The sequence below is a fragment of the Trifolium pratense genome, linkage group LG7 (assembly GCF_020283565.1).
Source record: "Trifolium pratense cultivar HEN17-A07 linkage group LG7, ARS_RC_1.1, whole genome shotgun sequence".
In the NCBI taxonomy this organism is placed as follows: domain Eukaryota; kingdom Viridiplantae; phylum Streptophyta; class Magnoliopsida; order Fabales; family Fabaceae; genus Trifolium; species Trifolium pratense.
This window is the reverse complement of record NC_060065.1, coordinates 4,880,230-4,901,182: the sequence shown is the minus strand read 5'-3', so window position 1 is coordinate 4,901,182 and position 20,953 is coordinate 4,880,230. Positions and strand designations below refer to the sequence as shown.

The 20,953-nt window shown below is 32.2% G+C and overlaps 3 protein-coding genes across 7 annotated transcripts; all 3 read right to left on the bottom strand.

The window, feature by feature from the left end:
- Window positions 1-746: 746 nt before the first annotated feature.
- On the bottom strand, window positions 747-2,284 carry LOC123896821. Its single transcript, XM_045947209.1, has 2 exons — window positions 1,462-2,284; window positions 747-1,150 (listed from the first exon to the last, which is right to left on the bottom strand). The coding sequence occupies exons 1-2, from the start codon at window positions 2,267-2,269 to the stop codon at window positions 1,116-1,118; spliced, it is 843 nt and encodes a 280-aa protein (XP_045803165.1). The 5' UTR covers window positions 2,270-2,284; the 3' UTR covers window positions 747-1,115.
- Window positions 2,285-4,737: 2,453 nt separating this feature from the next.
- LOC123894331 lies at window positions 4,738-5,826 on the bottom strand. The gene has a single exon (XM_045944297.1). The coding sequence runs from the start codon at window positions 5,824-5,826 to the stop codon at window positions 4,738-4,740; it is 1,089 nt and encodes a 362-aa protein (XP_045800253.1).
- A 7,595-nt stretch (window positions 5,827-13,421) lies between these two features.
- On the bottom strand, window positions 13,422-16,088 carry LOC123896820 (organ-specific protein S2-like). 5 transcript variants are annotated; one of them, XR_006804644.1, is made up of 3 exons: window positions 15,883-16,039; window positions 13,740-14,679; window positions 13,422-13,661 (listed from the first exon to the last, which is right to left on the bottom strand). XR_006804644.1 is itself a non-coding variant. In XM_045947207.1 (3 exons), the coding sequence occupies exons 1-3, from the start codon at window positions 15,922-15,924 to the stop codon at window positions 13,834-13,836; spliced, it is 816 nt and encodes a 271-aa protein (XP_045803163.1). In that variant the 5' UTR covers window positions 15,925-16,039; the 3' UTR covers window positions 13,422-13,833. The 5 variants fall into 5 exon arrangements, 4 of the variants coding, with proteins under 4 accessions (XP_045803163.1, XP_045803164.1, XP_045803162.1 ...); XM_045947207.1 differs by having other exon boundaries at window positions 13,422-14,012; window positions 14,085-14,679; XM_045947208.1 differs by having other exon boundaries at window positions 13,422-14,252; window positions 14,325-14,679.
- Between the last annotated feature and the right edge of the window lie 4,865 nt (window positions 16,089-20,953).

The following is a 20,953-nucleotide window of genomic DNA, read 5'->3' as shown; positions in this document are numbered from 1 at the left end:
GTGTACAGGGTGGATGAGATGTGTGTGTGGAGGGAAATGTAAAATTTAAGTCATCATAAGCATGTTGATTGTAAACATGTGTAGAAGAAGATGGTGATATATCTGAAGTATATGACTTAGCAGAGTAAGGAAAGATATTTTCAAAAAATGACACATCTCTAGAGATGAAAATTTCTTTATTCTTAAGATCAAATAGAATGTGACCCTTGACTCCAGGTTTAAAACCAAGTGAAGTACATTTTCTTGACCTAGAATCAAGTTTTTGTCTGTGAGAAGAAATAGTTGCAGCAAAAACAAGAGAACCAAAAACTTTGAGATCTTCAATGTTAGGTAAAGTATTATAAAGCATTTGAAAAGGAGTTTTTTGTTTTAAAAATGGAGATGGTAATCTATTGATGATATGTATTGCATGACCAACAGCATAAGTCCAAAATATTTTAGGTAGATTGGCTTGGAATAAGAGAGCTCTAGCTATACCTAAGACATGCTGGTGCTTTCTCTCCACAATGCCATTTTGCTGAGGTGTGGCAACACATGAACATTGGTGTATAATACCATTAGTAGCATAAAAATCTTTGAGTAAAAATTCAGGTCCATTGTCAGATCTAATGGACTTAATATTGCAATTGAATTGAGTTTTAACTAAAGAATAAAAGTTTTGAATATGCAAAGAAGCTTCTGATTTTGCTTTCATGAAATATAACCAAGTAAATCCTGATCTATCATCCACAATGGTTAAAAAATATTTATGTCCTGTCATTGAAGGAATAGCTAGTGGTCCCCAGATATCAATATGGATGAGATCAAAATTATGCTTAGACACATGAGAGCTGAGATTAAAAGATAATCTTTTTTGTTTAGCATAAAAACAAGTATCACAAGGATTTGAAGAAGGAACAAATTGAACAGAAGGAAAAATTTTATTGATTTCAAGAAGTTTTACATCAGATGCATGGCCAAATCTTCTATGCCATATAGTACAATCAACTGGCTTATGTGCATTAACACTAGACTGATGTAAGCTAAAACTAGAAATGGAATTGATACAATTTTTATTTGGTATTGACCCTAAACTAACAGCTGGTGATTTGAGAATGTATAGTCCATGATTCAATTCAGCTACACCAATCATCCTCTTTGTGCAATGATCCTGTATCATACATTTATTAGCATCAAAGACTAAACTACATTGTAAATGTGCAGTAAGTTTGGGTACAGAAATTAAATTGAAAGAAAAATTAGGAAAGTATAATGCATCAGTGAGATATACGTTTTGATCAAATACAATTGTGCCAGAATAGCAGGTAGTAACTATGGTTCCATTAGGTAATTTCAAGTTTATAGGGTTAATTTTTCTGATGCATTGAAAAAATTGAAGTGAAAAACATATATGGTCAGTGGCTCCTGTGTCAAGAATAAAATCATTGGAGTCACTTGAAGTAGGAATGGTACAAAGTGTACCTGAGTTTGTGGTTACATGGTTAATACTATGAGAGGGCAATGATTGTAAGCCTTGGAGGAGTGCAAGCAATGCTTTTTGTTGAGCTGATGTGAGCAACAGTTTCCCAGCTTCTGAGTCAACATTTTCCTCTTCACAAGTAACAGTATGGGACTCATCATCATCACCATTACCAGTAACACAATTATTGACAGCTCCATTATTTCCATTATGCTGCAGGTGTTGCATATGAGGTGGGTATCCATACTTCTTCCAGCAGTTATCTATGATATGGTTGGTCTGGCCACAGTGACTGCATAACATTTTACCTTTGCCACGACCTCCATTAGACCTACCACCACCTCTATAGCCCCTACCTCTGCTAGTTTGACCCCTCCCAGCATAAGAATTGTAACCATTGATTGCTAACAGTTTAGATTCATCAATAGGAATAACTATCTGCCTCTCTTGTTGCACAAGTAAAGAGTAAACCTTAGCAATCTTAGGGAGAGGGTCCATGAGCATAATTTGAGATCTAACAGCATAGTATTGATCATTTAGGCCTTTAAGAAAACGTATTACCTGATCATTTTCTTTGTATTCTTTCATCTTTGCCATAGCAACACAGTTATTGACACAATTGGATTCAGGAATAGGCCTAAAATTATCTAATTCTTGCCAAAGTTTCTTCATTTTGGTATAATAAGCAGAGATAGAACTATCACCTTGTTTGAGAGTGTAAATTTCTTCTTGAAGATCTGAGATACGAAAGATATCTCCTTGGTAGAAACGATCTTTGAGATCCAGCCAAACCTCTGAAGCAGTGTCCATCCAAATGACACTTTGAGCAATTTCAACATCAGCAGAATTTGTGATCCATGACATAATCATGGTATTGCAACGATCCCAAGCTATTGAGTCATGATATTCGTCATCAGGACGAGGAAGAGTAGCATTGATAAACCTAAGTTTTTTCTTGGATTTCAATGCCATAGTCATGGCACGTGACCATGAGTGATAATTGGAGCCAGAAAGAGAAGGAGTAACCAAAACAAGCCCAGGATTTTCATTAGGATGTAAGAAATAGGGATTGAGAGTATCTGTTTGGTACCCTTTGTTGTGACTCTGAGCAGTGCCACCATGAACACCAGCATTACTATCAACTGACATGGTGAAAGATTATGAAGAATCAAAGAAAAGATTGCAAATTTGAGAGAAAAATTGAAGAACAAAGATCAAGATTGTGATGAATCTTGAAGAGAAAAAGATGAACAGAACAAAGAATAAGCAAAACGAAACGAAGAATTGCTTGAGAAAACAGAAAAAGAAAAGATCAATCAATGGCATACCTCCATTAGAGGCCTGATACCATGTGAAGAATAGACTTTGTGCTTGGTGTATGCCATGAATGCAAGCTACAAGATGAAGTAGTTGCAGAGAAACTAGAAGAATATGCAGAGAAAGAAATGAGCAAAAGATAGAAATTCTTATTCATGAAAAAATTGATTGAATACAAGCACTATGTTCTATCTTATATATTGAAGGGATCAAACTAACAATCTAACTAACTAACAAACTATTTACAACAAACTCCAACAGTTTGTAACTGCCAAAACCAACTCCAAAAGCAGTTAGCTTATAAGGCAAGTGAGATGGAATTCATTTATTTGCTTTTGTCATTAACAGTTATTGTATAACTATGAATATAATTTTATATTTGATATCAGACTTTTTAGAAAAAAAGAATTGATAAATACGAGAACAATAACATGTCTATTATTAGTCCATAGAAGAAAAAATAATTGAAATCGGTTATGAGATTTATTTTATGCTTAATTGCAAATAATTGGAAACACAAATTAATAGTGTGACTTTTGATTATCTGCAAAAGAAACGGCACACTAAAATGAAAAGAATAAAACTCCATGTGTTATTGTAGTTTTTGCATAAAGAGTTCTAATTTCTTATGCTATGAATTAACCTTTGCATAGTTAATTTGTAAAAATATAATGCAATGATAACTAAACACTCATTACAATTAAATCTTATGACTGTTGGAATGTTTCTTAATGTAACACTGATCCTTATATAACTAATATCTATTCACCCGTATCACATACTTTTTGTTTGGTTATGCTCTCTCATTTTTTGTATTTAAATTATTTTGTATGTTTTCTATATATAGATATTTTAGCAAATTATGTGTATATATATTCTCAACAAGTAAGTCAGCCACTATATATATTTATCTTTTTAAGTATATATACGAATGTTATTCTATTTTCAATATCCATTTTTCACCTTTTTAAGGATTGAAGTTTAAAGATTGCTTTATGGAATAAATGTGGTCATTGCAGTGTGATGATTGTGGAGCACGTCAATTTGATCGGAAGTTTTCCTTCTATTTAAACCATGGATTTGGTATGTTTTGTAAAAAAAAAGATGTATGTCTCAACTACATTAGAAATAATTTGAATGTATATGACCTATGCAAAAGTTTAGAAGTTAAAGGTTATAATTTATTTTACGACATTTTTATAAGCGAACTCTAAATTGCTCTTATGTCTCGATTTTGTTGATGTGCCGCCTCTAAAAAGGCATCATACAATTTTTTTTGAACCAAACAAACTTAATTCATATCATTAACTAATAAATGTTCAATACATAAGGGAATAATCTCAAATCTATGGAAACTAGCCCAAACATTGGCCGCCCTAGCAAGAGTATGAGCTACCAAATTTGCTTGTCTCCTAACAAACTTAACCTCAAAGTTTACATAAGAAGATGACATAAGAAGAATAATGTCGTTAACTATTAAACTAAATTCCGAGTTGCCACGTCTTCTCGAATGGATAGCGTCAACCAACAGCTTTGAGTCACTTTCAAATTGAACTCGCTCAAATCCATGATGAATAGCTTCTTTCATAGCATGTAATAGTGCTAATGCTTCGCCTTCCACTATGGAACAAACAGGCTGCTGCCATTGAGTCAAGCCAGCCACAAAATGCCCGTTGGGATCACGAAAGCAAATACCCATAGAAGTAACACCGGACCTATAACTACAAACGCAGCATCAACATTACACTTTATCCATCCCACTCCTGGTTTCTCCCACCTAACCGGCCTAGGATCCTCAACAGGGATAACGTTATGATGCTGTAGTTGGTGGACAGTAAACCACTCATTCCAGACGACGAACGCCATGCTTCCAACTTGGCTCGGGGACTGAATATTGTCATTCTAGATCTTGTCGTTTCGATTATGCCAAATGCACCAAAATAACGATGCAACTCGTCCTATCATTGCACTGTCCACATTTCTGCACATTCGAAATACCCTTTCTGCGACAGCCCCAACTGGTAAGCTGTATTATGCAGCACCTGTGACAGGCCTGCGACTGACCAACATTCGCGAGTTGCTACGCATCCAAAAAATACATGAATATCATCTTCGACCTCAACATTGCACACAGGACAGCTTAGTTCACATTGTACATTACGTTGTCTCAAGCGGGTTCGCATTGGTAGACACCCCCTACACAACCTCCATAGTAAGTGACGCGTTTTGTGAGGAGATTGAGCTTTCCAAATATCATTCCAATTGCCCTCTACATGGTGTCTATCGCTTCGGATAATACATCTCATGGCTAGATTGTAACCAGATTTAACTGAATAGCATCCATTCCTTTCCTCCTCCCAAACCACGTTATCCTCTTTACTCGAACTAATAAGAGGGGTTGCAATAATCTCGTCCACTACCTGGCCTGTAAACAAGTTACGAATCTTAGCTATATCCCACGCTTTATAGTTCTCAAGTAACAAGTCTTTAACAACTAAATGATACACATCTTCCACTTGAGGTGAGGACACCCAGCGATCACCCTTTCCACGCAGCCATGGATAATACATAACACGGATTCTGTCGCCACTACCAATCCGCCACCTACACCCACGTAAAAGAATTTTTCTAGCCTTCCAAATACTTCGCCACGCAAAGCTAGGATTATAACCCAAAGATGCTTCGAGTAACGATGAGCGTGGGAAGTACCTTGCTTTAACTAGTTTAGCCGCCAACGAGTCCGGATTTTGAATGATGTTCCATGCTTGTTTAGCCACCATAGCCATATTGAACGCTTCAAAATTACGAAAGCCTAAACCACCCTTCGCCTTAGGGCATGCAAGTCTGTCCCAAGCTAACCAGTGGATCCCTTTATTGTTGTTACCTCTGCCTCCCCACCAAAAGGCATTCAACATTTTCTCAATATCGTCAATGAGTGAGGTAGGAAGGATAAACATACTCATAACATATGATGGAATGGCTTGAAGCACAGATTTTATCATAACCTCCTTCCCGGCCTTAGACAATGCTCTTCCCCTCCAAGAATTCATTTTGTTCTAGATACGATCCTTGATGTAAGAGAAGATTGCTTTCTTACTCCTTCCTATCATAGACGGAAGACCAAGATATATACCTGTTCCTAAAACATGACGGACACCAAGTATACGGGATAGGTCTTCTTTATCGGCAGGAGACATATTGCGACTAAAAAATACTTCGAATTTGGCCAAATTAATTTCCTGGCCAGAGGCTAGCTCATAAGTATGAAGAATGCTCATAAGCTGATTTACCTCTGCTACATTTGCCCTGCAAAACAAGAAACAATCATCCGCAAATAGAAGGTGAGACACCTCTGGGGCGCCACGACAAATTCTCGCTCCATGAACATCACCCCTCCCAACCGCCTGGTGAATAAGAGAAGTCAAACCCTCCGCTACCAGAATAAACAGATAAGGAGAAAGAGGGTCTCCTTGTCGCAACCCACGACCCGGAATAATCGGTCCAACTCTGTCATAATTCATGAGTACTGAGTAATTGACAGAGCTTACACACATCATTATCCAACGTATCCAAACGTCACCAAATCCCATTCTAGTCAGAACTCCACGGAGAAAACTCCAGTCTACCTTATCATAGGCTTTGCTAATATCAATCTTTAGTGCTAACTCACCTCTGCGCCCTGTAGTTTTCCTCTTCAAAGCATGAATCACTTCGATGGCAATAAGAGCATTATCAAGAATCGACCTACCTTCCAAAAATGCTGATTGCTCTTGGGAGACACATTTATCGAGACAAATCTTCAACCTATTAGCAAGTACTTTAGATATCATCTTATAGAGGACGTTATAGAGAGATATAGGACGCAGGTCTTTCATAGATATCGGATTGTCACATTTAGGAATGAGACAAATGTTTGTTTCGTTCAGACTTGTGGGGAAGTACCCTCTCTCTAACCAGTTAGATGCTGCCAAGAAAATATCATCACCACATTGCTCCCAAAACCTCTGATAAAAAGCTAGATTAAATCCGTCAGGCCCTGGGGATTTATCCAGATGCATATGAAATAAAGCTTGTTGAATTTCAACCTTTGTAATAGGTGCTACAAGGTAGTTATTATCCTCATCTGTCACACACGTCTGGATTAGATTAAGGACCGGTTCTTGTTCGCCATTCTTAGGTTTAAAGAGAGCATCAAAGTATTGTTTCGCTACCTCACAAAGTTCCTCTTGAGTATGAACTTCGGTGCCACCTTCATCGACAAGTTTACTAACCTTCTTTTTCTTGTGATGAGCAGTTGCCGACTTGTGGAAAAAACTAGTATTCATATCACCTTCTTTAAGCCAATGCATCTTCGCGCGTTGTTTCCAATAGTTCTCTTCTTGAACCATCAGAAGAGCATGTCGGTCATGAATCTCCTGATATCGTTTGCCTTCCTCCTCCCCCTGGTTATCCCTTAACACCGTCATCTCTCTCACACATTCATCAATTTCCTCCTTAAATTTCACCTTTTTATGTTTTCCCCATCTTTGTAGTCTGTTAGCGCATCTAGCTACACGGTCCACCACCTCAATAGTCTCGTGAACACCCCAACCATCAAGCACTACCTCCTCTAAGTCTGGTTCTCTCAACCAACTATTCTCAAAGCGAAAAGAACCATTGAACCGAGATCTAAAAGAAGGAGTACATTGCAACAATATCGGACTATGGTCTGAATTGAAGCTAAAAGGTTAGATAACCTCACATTAGGAAAAAGATGGAGCTAGCTTGTACTAGCCATTGCCCTGTCCAACCGTTCTTCAATCACGTGAGGAGTACCACGGCTTTTTATCCAAGTGAACGGATAACCTTCTAGTGGAATATCCGACAGATCACAATCACTAATCGCTTGTCGAAATCCCATACACAACGAATTCGGGTGGGGATGATTGCCCCGTTTATCCTCTTGAGAAAGTAGATCGTTAAAATCACCAATGATACACCAAGGAAGAAATGACATATTACCCAAGCATTGCTTCGCCGATTACGCTCCGGATACCCATAGTAACAGGTTAGCCTCCACTCCCCCCATTCCTCATCCTCCACTAATAAGTTAATAAAATTTCTGGTATAGTTTAGAATCCTACAATGACCACTTTCCTTCCATAACACTGTCAAACCCCCACTTCGTCCCTCCACATCGATAGCTAAACAAGAATCAAAACCCAATAAAACTCGAATAGTTTCAAGATGTCTAGTATAAGATAAAGTCTCAGATAAAAACAAAATATCCGGCTTGTGTACCCGGACGAGCTTACGTAGGTTAGGAATTGCACTCGGGCCGCCCAATCCCCGGCAATTCCAACTGAGAATAATCATTGGTCCTGGCAGTCCTGGAAACTGCCAGGACCTGCCGATAAAAAATGCTGTTGAACAAGATCATTTTAAATTAGAAAATTTCTCATATTTTCTTATTCTTTTTTGACCAATAATACATTGAAGAAGAATTAAATAAGCTATTTTAATATCTATCAGTTAACTATATGATATTATTATATTTAAAATAATTATTATTTTTTATTTATAAAAATATTTTAATTATATATTTAATCAAACCCGTGCTGCACGGGTTTTCCCCTAGTGTATAATAATTGAAGGAAACAAAACTGGAAGAAAACAAAACAATATAATTCGTAATGGGTGTATCGGTCCATAATGAAAATGACCATTAAATTAAAAAAATTCAATGATCTTGGGATGTACTACAACAATGCCAGATTCCATATAACTTCTCTTATCTTCTCTTATCCTTCCAGATTCCAGCCTGCAACAATAATGCCCTCTTTGTTAAAGCAAGGCATGGCATACAAAGCAAAACATCACCCTCTTCCACAACCACACATATTTTCTTCATCACTCTTTAATTATATATATATATATATATATATATATATATATATAGGGAATGAATCAAATTACACCGGTGAAACATTTGAGTAATATTATACCGCTCAATAACGCTTTAACGAATACAAATTTTACAAAATCCACCGTTGGATGAAAAACTTATATCGTATAGATCATTCATGTTGAATTGTATAAAAATCTAAAATCGTTTGATATATTTTTAAGATAGATCAAGATTAACTGTATTCAATAAAATCGCATAAATCATTAATCTTCATCGGTCTCAATAACATATCAAACGATTTTAGATTTTTGTAAAATTTAACATGGACGGTCTATAAGATATAAACTTTCAATCAAACGGTGGATTTTGTAAAATTTGTATTCGTTAAAACGTTATTGAGCGGTGTTACATTACTCAAATGTTACACCGGTGTAATTTGATCCCTCCCCATATATATATATATAAGAACATTAAATGTTTTTTTCCTGTGTTTAAAAAAAATAAAAGAACATTAATTTGCTTCCACTTTCTTGTTTATTTATTGAGAAGTAAACTAATTGAGTTAGAGAAAAATATTCTACATACAAATATTTTTATGTTTTTCTTTCTCTAGAGAATATATATAATATATAACTCATACCAGTAATGGTAGGAAATTTTAATGGGTCTTGCTAACGAGTGCCCCCGGGGCACTCTTTAAGCATTCCATTAAGAGAAACTTTTTATTCAAAAAATTAAACATTTCAATTTCCAATGCGTTGACTTTACGCATTTCCATAAAAATTCTATAAAAAACTTACTATTTAAGGGCTTAAAGAGTGCCCCGGGGGCACTATTTAGCATTTGCCAATTTTAATGGCCCTTTCTTGTGACTATAGCTTCTCAAAATTGCAAATCATTAATTAAAATTTAAAATGACTTAAACACTTGCACTCCTACAAAATCATCTAACAATTGAGTATCAAACGCATAAACTGAAGAAAATTTGTTAACATTAGTCGTAATACATTATTGCTAGCTATAATAGTTCACAACAATAATTGCATTGGCTCTTGTTTTTTAGTCCATTGGCCAGAAGTTTTACCCTTAAGTTGGATAAGTGAGATGATCGAATTCGAACTTCAGCCCGTGCATATTTGCTCTTGTTTTGTTTGTCCACAAACGGACAATGTAAAATAATTGAAGGAAACAAAACAATATAATTTGTCCGTGTTTGTTCGCAAATTGATCATTTTTGTTTTTAGTGATTTTGAATTTATATTGCATCGATGTACTCTTATCAATTTGAATGAATAAATATTTTTTATTTAGTAAAAAAAAATTCGTAATACATTATTGCATTCAATAAACCCGTCTAAAATGGAATGTTATGATTTCACCAAAAAATCAAGAAAAAAAAAGAATGTTATCATGAATGCTTTTTTTTTTTAAACCATAAGTTTAATCTGATTCGGGGGTCAGTTCTGACATCAAGTGATTCCAGATCCCTCTCGATCGCAGTTGCGGGGATCAAATTATGGTCCTCCCTACCAAATTCAGCGTCAATCACCACTGAACCAACTGGCGATTGCTTTAATTTTAAAACATATTCATACTAATGTTGGGTTAGGATATTTTAGGGCTCCCTCAAGAATGTATATCATCTTCTTCTTCTTTTTTTTAAACGTCAAAGTAGTTAGTTGTTAATATTAGTATTTTATTTCTTTATCGAGACTTGAACTCGGAACCTTTTAAACCCTTATTATGTTCTTATTGTCTCTCCCTTGATTTTGACATTCAATAACTTAAATATTCATGTTAGATATTTTAACTTTATAAAAATCACAATTTTTTTAAAAAATATCTCAAAAATAATCTTTATGAAAAGTTATTTAAAATAGCTCCTTTTTTATAGTTTTTTTTTTATATTTTATGATCCAAAAAAAATTATAATAAAATGATAAAATACTTAAAACGATATTTTAAAAAAATTATTTAAACCAATTTTCAAAAGTTTTTTAAAAAAATTCTTTATTTAAGAAACTTTTAACAAAAAATTACAACATAAAAATTATTTGGCTTAATTAGTCTATTGGTCCTTAAAGACATTTTAGGTTTCACAATGATCCCTTAAAGAAAAAAAGTCTGGATTGGTCCCTCAAAGACACATCTGTTTTTCACATTGGTCCTTTCCGTCAATTTTTTTATAAAAAACGTTAGTTTTAGTTGACTGTATTGTGGATGTCATTAAGTGTAAGTGGTCCACCAAAAACCTTATTAATTTTTAAAATTTTAACGTTTGGAATTTTTTGTTATATTTGGAGTTAAAATTTAACGGAAATGACCAATATGTCAAACATATATGTCTTTAAGGAATCATTGTGAAGCCTAAAATGTTTTTAAGAGACCAATAGTCTAATTAAGCCAAATTATTTTTATATCTTGATACTCATTTGACCGAAGAGATAACTGAAGAATTCAACGTTGAAAGTAGAAATAATATGGGAATAAAATTTATATCTTGGATTCATCTACTAGTAATACTACTGGTATGTTAAACTTTTAAGTTAATTAACTTCTCTTGAAACTTTGTTTCTCTGTTTATATTATAATCCTTACATGAATGCGGAACCTTTTACACATGAACTCTTTAAACCTTTTGAATTCATTTTTTTTATAAACAGCCAAAGTTATTGTTGAATCAGCGGTATTCATTGATAATGCAAGGTTTTGTAAGAGAGGCCAACCAGTTGCAGCAGAAGGAGAAATATGCAGATGTTAGCGCAACAATTGATCAAACATAAGCGCGCACACATACACTGCTTCAATAGGCGCAGAACGCGCTTCACACACACACACACACTTGCACAAACTGGTTTTTATGTTGCAGAAGCAATGAGAGAAGAGAAAATGAATGAAAAGCAATGAATATTGGCTCAACAAAGATTGAAATTGTTTAGGGAGAGAGATAATTTTATTCATCCACTAATGGGCCAAAATCACAATACAATACGATCACCAATGAAATGCATCTAAGCATTTATATAAGCTGCTTCACACATAACATAAGCAACAAAGTTAGCTCATAACTAACTTCTAACTAACACCCTAACAAACTCAAATGTGGTTATTAACTCCCTAACTAACAAACATATATATTATTTGACACCTAAGCAACAAATCATAACAAACTATTCTTGTTAATTACTTGCAGAATGCCTAAACAATATGGAATTACACAAAATCTCAACAGTTTATGATCAACAAGAATACATTAGTTTAATTATAATGTACATTTAGCGGATAATTGAGATAGTGATTTAGGTTGATCCTTAGTCCATTCATAAGGCTAATTATGAAATTCGTGAGAGATTGATTGATAACTTGAATCCAAGAAGTAATAGTAGTCTATTTGGCTTCAAATGAGACTTTTCTTCCTAACTCAATTATTGGAAGGGATATGAACGTGATCATGGGCCAACATGTCACAAATAAAAAACTCACAGTTTTACGTAATAATTAATTTCAGTCACTATCTGACAATTTAAATTATACATACAATAAAAATATCTCCACTATCTATCTAGATTTCATACTCTAACTACATCCACACAGTTATAGTAGGAAATTTGTATCCATAGTGTGAGTCAGATACCAGCAATTATAAGACAACTTGATTTTTTTTTGTTTATAACCCTATGTTCTCATGGAAAAGGGTCCTAATATTCCAGAGTTCGGCTATACACAATATTTACTATATTCATTTAATCAATTTTTTTTACTACATTCATGTAACATAATGCTTACAAAATTCAATGTGGATATAAGCATCATAATATCTACATGTTGAACAAAACAACAGTTAGAAAATTTGATTACATATCAAAATCAATGGAACTGCTAAACCTCCAATTCCAAATAACCTTCGGTATCCAATTTAAATGGAAGCAAATAATTCCAAATAACCTTCAGTATCCAATTCAAATTGAATGTCGATACTCCTTCCGTCCCAATATATAAGATCGTTGGCCAAATGTACTATTCATTTATATTGTTTTGACCGTATATTTTTAATAACATATAGATGTAAACATTAACATATGAGATCTTGTTTGATTTGTTTTGATAGCACTACAACATTTTTGAAGTTTAGGCAACAGTTTTTAAAGCAATGTTTCAAGACCGCACCTATAAAGTGGAATAGGCAGCAGTTTTGACTCTGTTGCATAGTTTCTGTACCCACAGTCATTAAACCGTTCCTAAACACAGTATAAGCTACGGTTTGGCTAACTGTTGCCTTAAGACAGAGGTACGGTTTTTTGTCTTTAAGTAACAGTTTTTGTCTGCTGCCTCATTTTCAAAACGTTGCAGTGTGAGTATTTTCAAAATATCAAATTTTTATAATATTTACAAATAGACAATTAAAGATATTAGTGATTAAAATTGTGCATCAACATACATGCAGTGATCAACTAGATCTTATATTTTGGGACGGAGGGACTACATCTCTACATCATAATTGATTAAAATCACAATAAAAATCTTATATAAGATCACCTAAACATTTTTAAAGTTTCTAACCCATCCACCACAAATTAAAAAGACAATTTATTTTACTATAAGCTCCATCAATCAGATCACATTTATTCAAAGAGCTTAATACATCATACATACTTAGTAAATTTTTCATATATAAAAACATACTTAATAATCATTGAACATATGCAGCGGCTTACTTAAATAAGCTACATAATACGCTTTCTATTTTATTATTACATATTTTTATACTAAAAATAAGATATTCATTCGTTTCAATAATTGATAGAATACATAAGACGGAAATACAAATTCAATTTTTCTAAAAACGAAAAGGATGAATCTGCGAACAAACTCACAATATCCAAGTTAATAATAACATTACAACGGTAAAATGCTTACAAATAATATGATAAAATCAAAGTGACCGAAATATCCATGCTTCTGGATCTGCAACGTTGACTTCCAAATCATAGATTGAATCTGCAATTGATTGAAGTTGAGCTTTCAATATGAACTAAATGAACGCCACAACAAGACAGAAAACCGAAAACGACGTACCAATCAGACGACGACCAACACACTGTGCGCATATTATTACACTTATTTATGAAACATATTTCATGACACTTGGATTCGGCTCAAAATCCTTCTTTTACTTAACATCAATGTAATTTTCTTCATTGCTAGAAACCGTGGGTTTTAGTTCAAAATCTTTAATGGCTCCTTTCTTTTCCTCTGCATCTATCCCATGATAAAGGAAAGGATTAGGTCTTGGTTCAAAATCTTTAATGGCTCCTTTATAAGAGAAAGCATTAGGTCTTGGTTCAAAATCTTTAATTGCTCCTTTCTTTTCCTCTGCATCTATCCCATGATAAAGGAAAGCATTAGGTCTTGGTTCAAAATCTTTAATGGCTCCTTTATAAGAGAAAGCATTAGGTCTTGGTTCAAAATCTTTAATGGCTCCTTTCTTTTCCTCTGCATCTATCCCATGATAAAGGAAAGGATTAGGTCTTGGTTCAAAATCTTTAATGGCTCCTTTATAAGAGAAAGCATTAGGTCTTGGTTCAAAATCTTTAATTGCTCCTTTCTTTTCCTCTGCATCTATCCCATGATAATGGAAAGCATTAGGTCTTGGTTCAAAATCTTTAATGGCTCCTTTATAAGAGAAAGCATTAGGTCTTGGTTCAAAATCTTTAATGACTCCTTTCTTTTCCTCTGCATCTATCCCATGATAAACGAAACCATTAGGTCTTGATTCAAAATCTTGAATGGCTCCTTTATAAGAGAAAGCATTAGGTCTTGGTTCAAAATCTTTAATGGCTCCTTTCTTTTCCTCTGCATCTATCCCATGATAAAGGAAAGCATTAGGTCTTGATTCAAAATCTTGAATGACTTCTTTGTTTTCCTTCGCGTCAATTTCCTCTGCCGTGTGTTGGTCTTTCACAGCAAGTTTCAAGTATTCTCCTAGATCCTTTCTTGATTCTACCGTTGCTGCAAACTTTTCAAAAATATAAAAACAAAAATAAGACAAAAAAAAGTAGAGGTGTAAGTGCAAATGTGTTGTTAATAATATTGTCTTGTTTTCAAAATAGCTATTAAGTTTTTTTTTTAAAAAAAAACATTAAATAGCTATGAAAGTTTTTTAAAGAAACATAGGAAAACATTATATCTTTTTTTATATGGTTTCCTTAGTTAGATTACAACTGAAACATATATATTTGACACCTAAAAAAATATTAAGCTAACTCCATTATTTGTATGTCTATAATCATATTATAAACATTGATTCAACAAATGAAGGGTATCTTTAATCGATATAAGATAAGTACCGGACATAATCACATAATTGTATATATGAAAAATATTTAAGGTATTGAATAATTTTTTTTGCTTTCACCACCCGTTGAATATGGTTCGTGGGGTATTGAATAAATTTTACTTTGCATGATGTTTGATGTTTAAAATATTGTTTTAGTATTTTATGTAATTTGTGTAAAGGATAAAAAGTTGTCCATTAGTTTAGTGAGGAACAATAATTTTAATATTTGTCCACTCTCTTGTATCCACTTTGTCAAATTTTAAAAACAGTTTTAAAATTAAAGATAGTACAACTAAAATTATCATGTTCATTTCCTTAGGAGATCAAACGCAATGTTGCTTATTTTAACTCAATGTTCAAATTCAAATCATCTATATGTGTGTTGATTTTTTTTGGATTCATTTTTATTTTAGATTCTCTAAGATTAATTTTGATAAAATTAATTCTTTAGAAACTTATAAAAAAGCACAAATCAAAAGGTTTTCATGTTGATAAAAGTATAAAAAATTAAAATCACTCAAGTTGAAAACTATGAATATTAAAATAGTTTATCATTAAAAGAGTTGAAAAAAACCATAGAATCAATAAAAAATAACATTCTCTCAACTTCTATTAAAAATAATTTTCTTTAAAAACTAATCAAAATAGCTATTTCGTTATCAACATGAAAATTAGTTCTTAAGAAAACAATTTTTGAGAATAATCTATACTTAAACATCACCAAATAAAAAATCTAGAACAATATAGACTAGTCATGCATTGCATTAAAATCACCAAAACTAACCACTGACTTCAAATACATTAATTAGCATTTTGTTTGAATATTATTAGTATTAATGCTACCAGTACTATACTATTGAAAGGACGAAAAGTGAAACATACCAAGAAAAGCAAGAGAGGTAGTAAAGCAAGAGCAGGTCTCATCTTGAGAATCAGATTAAAGCCTCGTTGTGACTATTTGTTTGTTTGTTTGGATGGATGGATGATGATCTTATAACTTGTTAATCACTGCTATTTATAGCTAGCTAGATACATACACGTTTACCAAACAATTATTGAAGCCTCGTTGTGACTGTTTGTTCGTTTCTCTGTTAATGAAAATTACTGCTACTTTTTTTTTATGTCTTTGGTTTTTTTTTTTTTTACATTAGTCCTTTGGTTTATGAGGAAAGGCTCCGATAATCTAAAGTTTGGTCGCGAAGATAACAAAATGTGACAAAAATTTATTTCATAAAAAATTAAACCCGAATTTTTCCGAACAATCCGTCGTAGGAGGAACTCATTAATCTTTGGTTTTAATTGTAGTGATGTCTCTAGTTTTAATTAATTATACAGCGTGTAAAAAAATAGTAAGCATCACAATTTCATTATTGAGCTTGCACAATAATGAATTATTTGCACGTGTTTTATTGTTGTGAAATAACAATTTTAACTTGAAAGTATTGAACTAGGCATAAAATTTGATTCATAATGTAAAATTATATATTCTTATTCTAAGTTGTCAAGAAACTCCAAAGGCTTGATAAAAAGATGGGTCCTGTTGAATAAAAAAAAAACGGGTTTTAAATTCGAGAGGTTAAGGGTTTAAACTTTGCTAATGTTTTTGGAGAGAGATAAATATAAAAAAATTTGTAAGCATTTTTTGAGCTCTAAGATCATCTTTAATGGTGTAGTACCTATTAGGTACTTATTAGGTACTATCATTGGACAGGGCCGGTTTTGGGTCAGGGCAAGCTGGGCCCGAGCCTAGGGCTTCCAAATTTTGGGGGCCTCAATATTTTTTCCAGGCCCATTGTGTAAAACACTAGTCAAGTAGAGTTGCTGCAAATTTGTAAGAAGAAATGAAGCTTCAACCGTTCATTTCCACTACTCTTATCTTATTCCTTGTAAAACTGGTCCTTCCAAAATCCATAAATCATTGATAAAATTGGTCCCAAGTCCCACAAGCCAACCGTGTCCTTGCCAAACAAATCACACCAAAAAAACATTCTTGAATTTTAAGTGTAAGTGATTAAGTCTAATATAATTATGAATGAGAAAAATGTTGAATTTATAAAAGAGGTTATTCATTAACATACTGCCTTAAGGTTTTGGATGGACAGATACGTGTACTAATACTAACTTAGTACATAACTCTCACTCACAAGCTCAAAATACACGCTCACATGTCCAATACGACCTATCAGATTCACACGAATACAAATGTTAGAAAGTAGTTTTTTTTTTTGCTTACTTTATTAGTAACATTATCAAACTAATCTAGTATGGTTTTTGCTTACTTTATTAGATTCATTTGAAATTATATTTTTATTTCAATAAAATTGAAATTTATTTTGTTTATTAAGTCATTTGAGGAAATTGGAACATTATGAAACAAAATTAGTGTGACACTACCACCGTCCACCGGTCTATGACTAAGCAGCCTTCTATTTATGTGATTGGAAGGAAATTGGGAAATTGAGAAATTATGAGGACCACCAAAACAAAACATCTATCTCGTACTTTTTGTCAAGTACTCCTATGTTTTTTTTTTTTTTTCTTAAATAGTAAAATGGTCCCTTAAAGACATTTTTGGTTTTAGATTGGTCTCTTAAAGAAAAAAAAGGTCCAAATAGGTCCCTTAAAGAAAAAAAAAGTCTGAATAGGTCCCTTAAAGACATCTCCGTTAATCAGTTTGGTCCCTAAAAAGAGGTCTAAATAGGACCAAACTAATTAACGGAGATGTCTTTAAGGGACCTATTCAGACTTTTTTTTTCTTTAAGGGACCTATTTGGACATTTTTTTCTTTAAGAGACCAATCTAAAACCAAAAATACCTTTAAGGGACCATTTTACTAATTAAGTTTTTTTTTTTGTCAAGTATGTGCTGATGCTGATGTTATAGAAATATTTTTTTAAAAAAAAAAATGTTATAGAAATATTTTATAGTGTTCTTTCACCATTTTAAACGTTTATTATATGTGTTGTATTATCTAATAATTATTTTTTTTTAACGGCAAAATAATATTTATATATAAAAAACAAATTGAAAAAAAGTACAAGTGGTACTCAATCCACTTCTAAAAAAAAGTACAAATAGTACTCCACCCAATCCGAAAAAACCATACCCAAAACTACCTAGCTATACAATCAAAAGGATTTGTACACCACTCATAAAACATGCAAGGTGTACCAATCTTTTTTGCCAAAAGCCATTTCCAAGAAACAAGCTTAATTCTATCCACCATCTCTTATAACTCTACAATTCTCCCAAAAAAAATCCTATCATTCCGAGAACGCCATAAAGTCCAAATAACCGCATGCCAACTCTACTGGTTTAACTCCACTGGTTGGCATGCCTGATTTAAAGTCTTTTTATCTTAAGGTTGTGAGTTCAACTCTCATCTCCAGTACTTTTGTTTTATTTTATTTTAACCCATTAATAATCAACATTTCATAAGCTATTTCAAAATTGTTTCTTTTTTTAAAATGGTGAGTTTTTCTATAAATAAAATCACTACTTTAGTAAAAACAAAATCACTACTTATAAATAACTTCACTATTTTTATTTTTTAAAAAATACATTTTATTATTTCTTTAAAAATAAAGAATTAATTTCTAAAATTAAGATGCAATTTTATTAAAAACACTATCAATTTTTAATGATATTAGCTTCAAGGTGTATTTTGTTATTATTGATTTTAAAATGATTATTTTTTTTTACATTATTGATGTTTACATTTTAAATAAAAGATTACATTTTATGAAGTAATAGGTTCATTTTTAATGATATATCGCTTAATTTTATATTTTTTGATTAAATTTCAACACTGTGGAATTACCTTTTCTTTATGTTAGTTATGACTATTTTTGATGTTGTTGATACTATTTATAATTTAAATAAATGATTTTTTTTTAAAAAAAATTATTTTTTATTAGGGGTCCATTTTTATTATTTGTCCCGGACCTCCAAAATCTCAGAACCGGCCCTGCCATTGGAGTACCACTCATTTGAGTACCTATTAGGTACTACTTCTAAAATAAGAACTATTTCTCTCCTCTTGGACCCACCTTATTTTTCATTAAAATATTCTTTTCATGAGCCCACTTTATTTTATATATTCAATTTGAATTAATGGTACAAAAACACAATTTTTTTTTGTACATCACAAAAGCACAATTTTTGAATTGGCATGCCTCTAAAAAAAATTAATGCCAACCATATAGACGTTGGTGCAATATTCGGTAAATAGAATCCAATATAATATGTGGTATTATTTAGCCGATGATATTTATCCACAATGGCCTACACTTGTCAAGACAATTCTAATGCCACAAGGAGATAAAAGAAAATTGTTTGCACAACATCAAGAAGCAGCAAGAAATGACGTGAAGTGTGCATTTGGAGTGCTTCAATCTCGATTCGCAATTGTATGTGGTCCGGTGCGTAATTGGCATATGGATACAATTAAACATATATTATATGCATGCATTATATTGCATAGCATGATTGTGGAAGACTAACGACACATGTATGCTGGTCATTTTAATTATTCTTATGATCAGCCCCCCAATAATGATGTTTCAACAAGTGACACACATGATGATTCTCATCCAAATCTCGCACCATACCTTCAAAGAAGAGCACATATTCAAGATAGGCGATCTCATCTTCAACATGATCTTGTCGAGCATATTAGGCAACATTTTGGGCATGATGATCAACAAAATTAATCTACTATATAAGAAAAGAAGATACTAATGAAATTCTCAATTTGCCCCTTTTTCATTTTTTGACACATAATCATTTCATGGTTATTTTTTGTCTTTATCAAAAAAGGTTAGTAGAAAAATGCTAAAAACATTTCTCAATAGGATTTGAACCCTTAACCTTTTAGTTACACTTCTTATTACATTTACCACTAAGCCATATGAATTAATTTGTTATATTTTTGGAACCAACATATAATCAATATGAGTTAAATGACCAATTATAACCACAAAACTCCACTTTATTTTTTACTTCTTCCACAATTTTTTTCTTTTTATCTAAAAATCCAATTTTTTGTATGTAACCCAAATTCAAATACCTCACTTTATACAAATTCAATTTTTTAGTTTTTAGTTACACTTCTTATTACATTTACCACTAAGCCATATGAATTAATTTGTTATATTTTTGGAACCAACATATAATCAATATGAGTTAAATGGCCAATTGTAACCACAAAACTCCACTTTATTTGTTACTTCTTCCACAATTTTTTTTTCTTTTTATCTAAAAATCCAATTTTGTGTATGTAACCCAAATTAAATTACCTCACTTTATACAAATTCAATTTTTTAGTAAATAAAAATCAATTATTAACTGGGCATCGATATATCCTATACATATTTATTAACTGAGCATCGACCATCTGCCACGTTTTTGTTAATATAGGTAGATTACACTTTTTTTTTCTTTTTACCTACAAATCCAATTTTTTGTATGTAACCCAGATTAAATTACATCACTTTATTTTTATTTATTTTTTAATCTAAATTACCTATTCTCCCACATTTTTTTTCTTTTTATCTACAAATCCATATTTTTAATTACCTAAGAAAATAAAATATTAATGCTATATTTGTCTACACATATATTTTTTTTAATCTTACTTAAAACAAAAATAGTTGTCCTTTTATTTTATCTTTCCGTTTTTTTTATTTTCTGAAAAGTTTTATATGGAAATTTTTCATCAATAAGCCAGCAATACTAATTACCTAAAAAGAATAAAATATTAATGTTATATTTGTCCGTTTATTTTATATTTGTCTACACATGTTTTTTTTTTATATATATTTTTTAATATCAACTTCATTTATGGACTTCAAGCCAATATTCAATTAAGTTAATTTTTAATTCAACTAAATATATTTAAGAACAAAACTTATAAACAGTTCCATAGAAACTGTTTTTTTTTGTACAACCATAG

Excerpts from the sequence above, each read along its gene's own strand:
- LOC123894331 (XM_045944297.1), bottom strand. The coding sequence starts at position 5,826 with ATGAATTCTTGGAGGGGAAGAGCATTGTCTAAGGCCGGGAAGGAGGTT.
- LOC123896821 (XM_045947209.1), bottom strand. The coding sequence starts at position 2,269 with ATGGACACTGCTTCAGAGGTTTGGCTGGATCTCAAAGATCGTTTCTAC. Across the intron at positions 1,151-1,461 it reads CCATGTAACCACAAACTCAG|GATCATTGCACAAAGAGGAT; the intron begins GTACACTTTGTA and ends TGTATGATACAG.
- LOC123896820 (XM_045947204.1), bottom strand. The coding sequence starts at position 15,924 with ATGAGACCTGCTCTTGCTTTACTACCTCTCTTGCTTTTCTTG. Across the intron at positions 14,680-15,882 it reads TACCTCTCTTGCTTTTCTTG|TTTGCAGCAACGGTAGAATC; the intron begins GTATGTTTCACT and ends ATTTTTGAAAAG.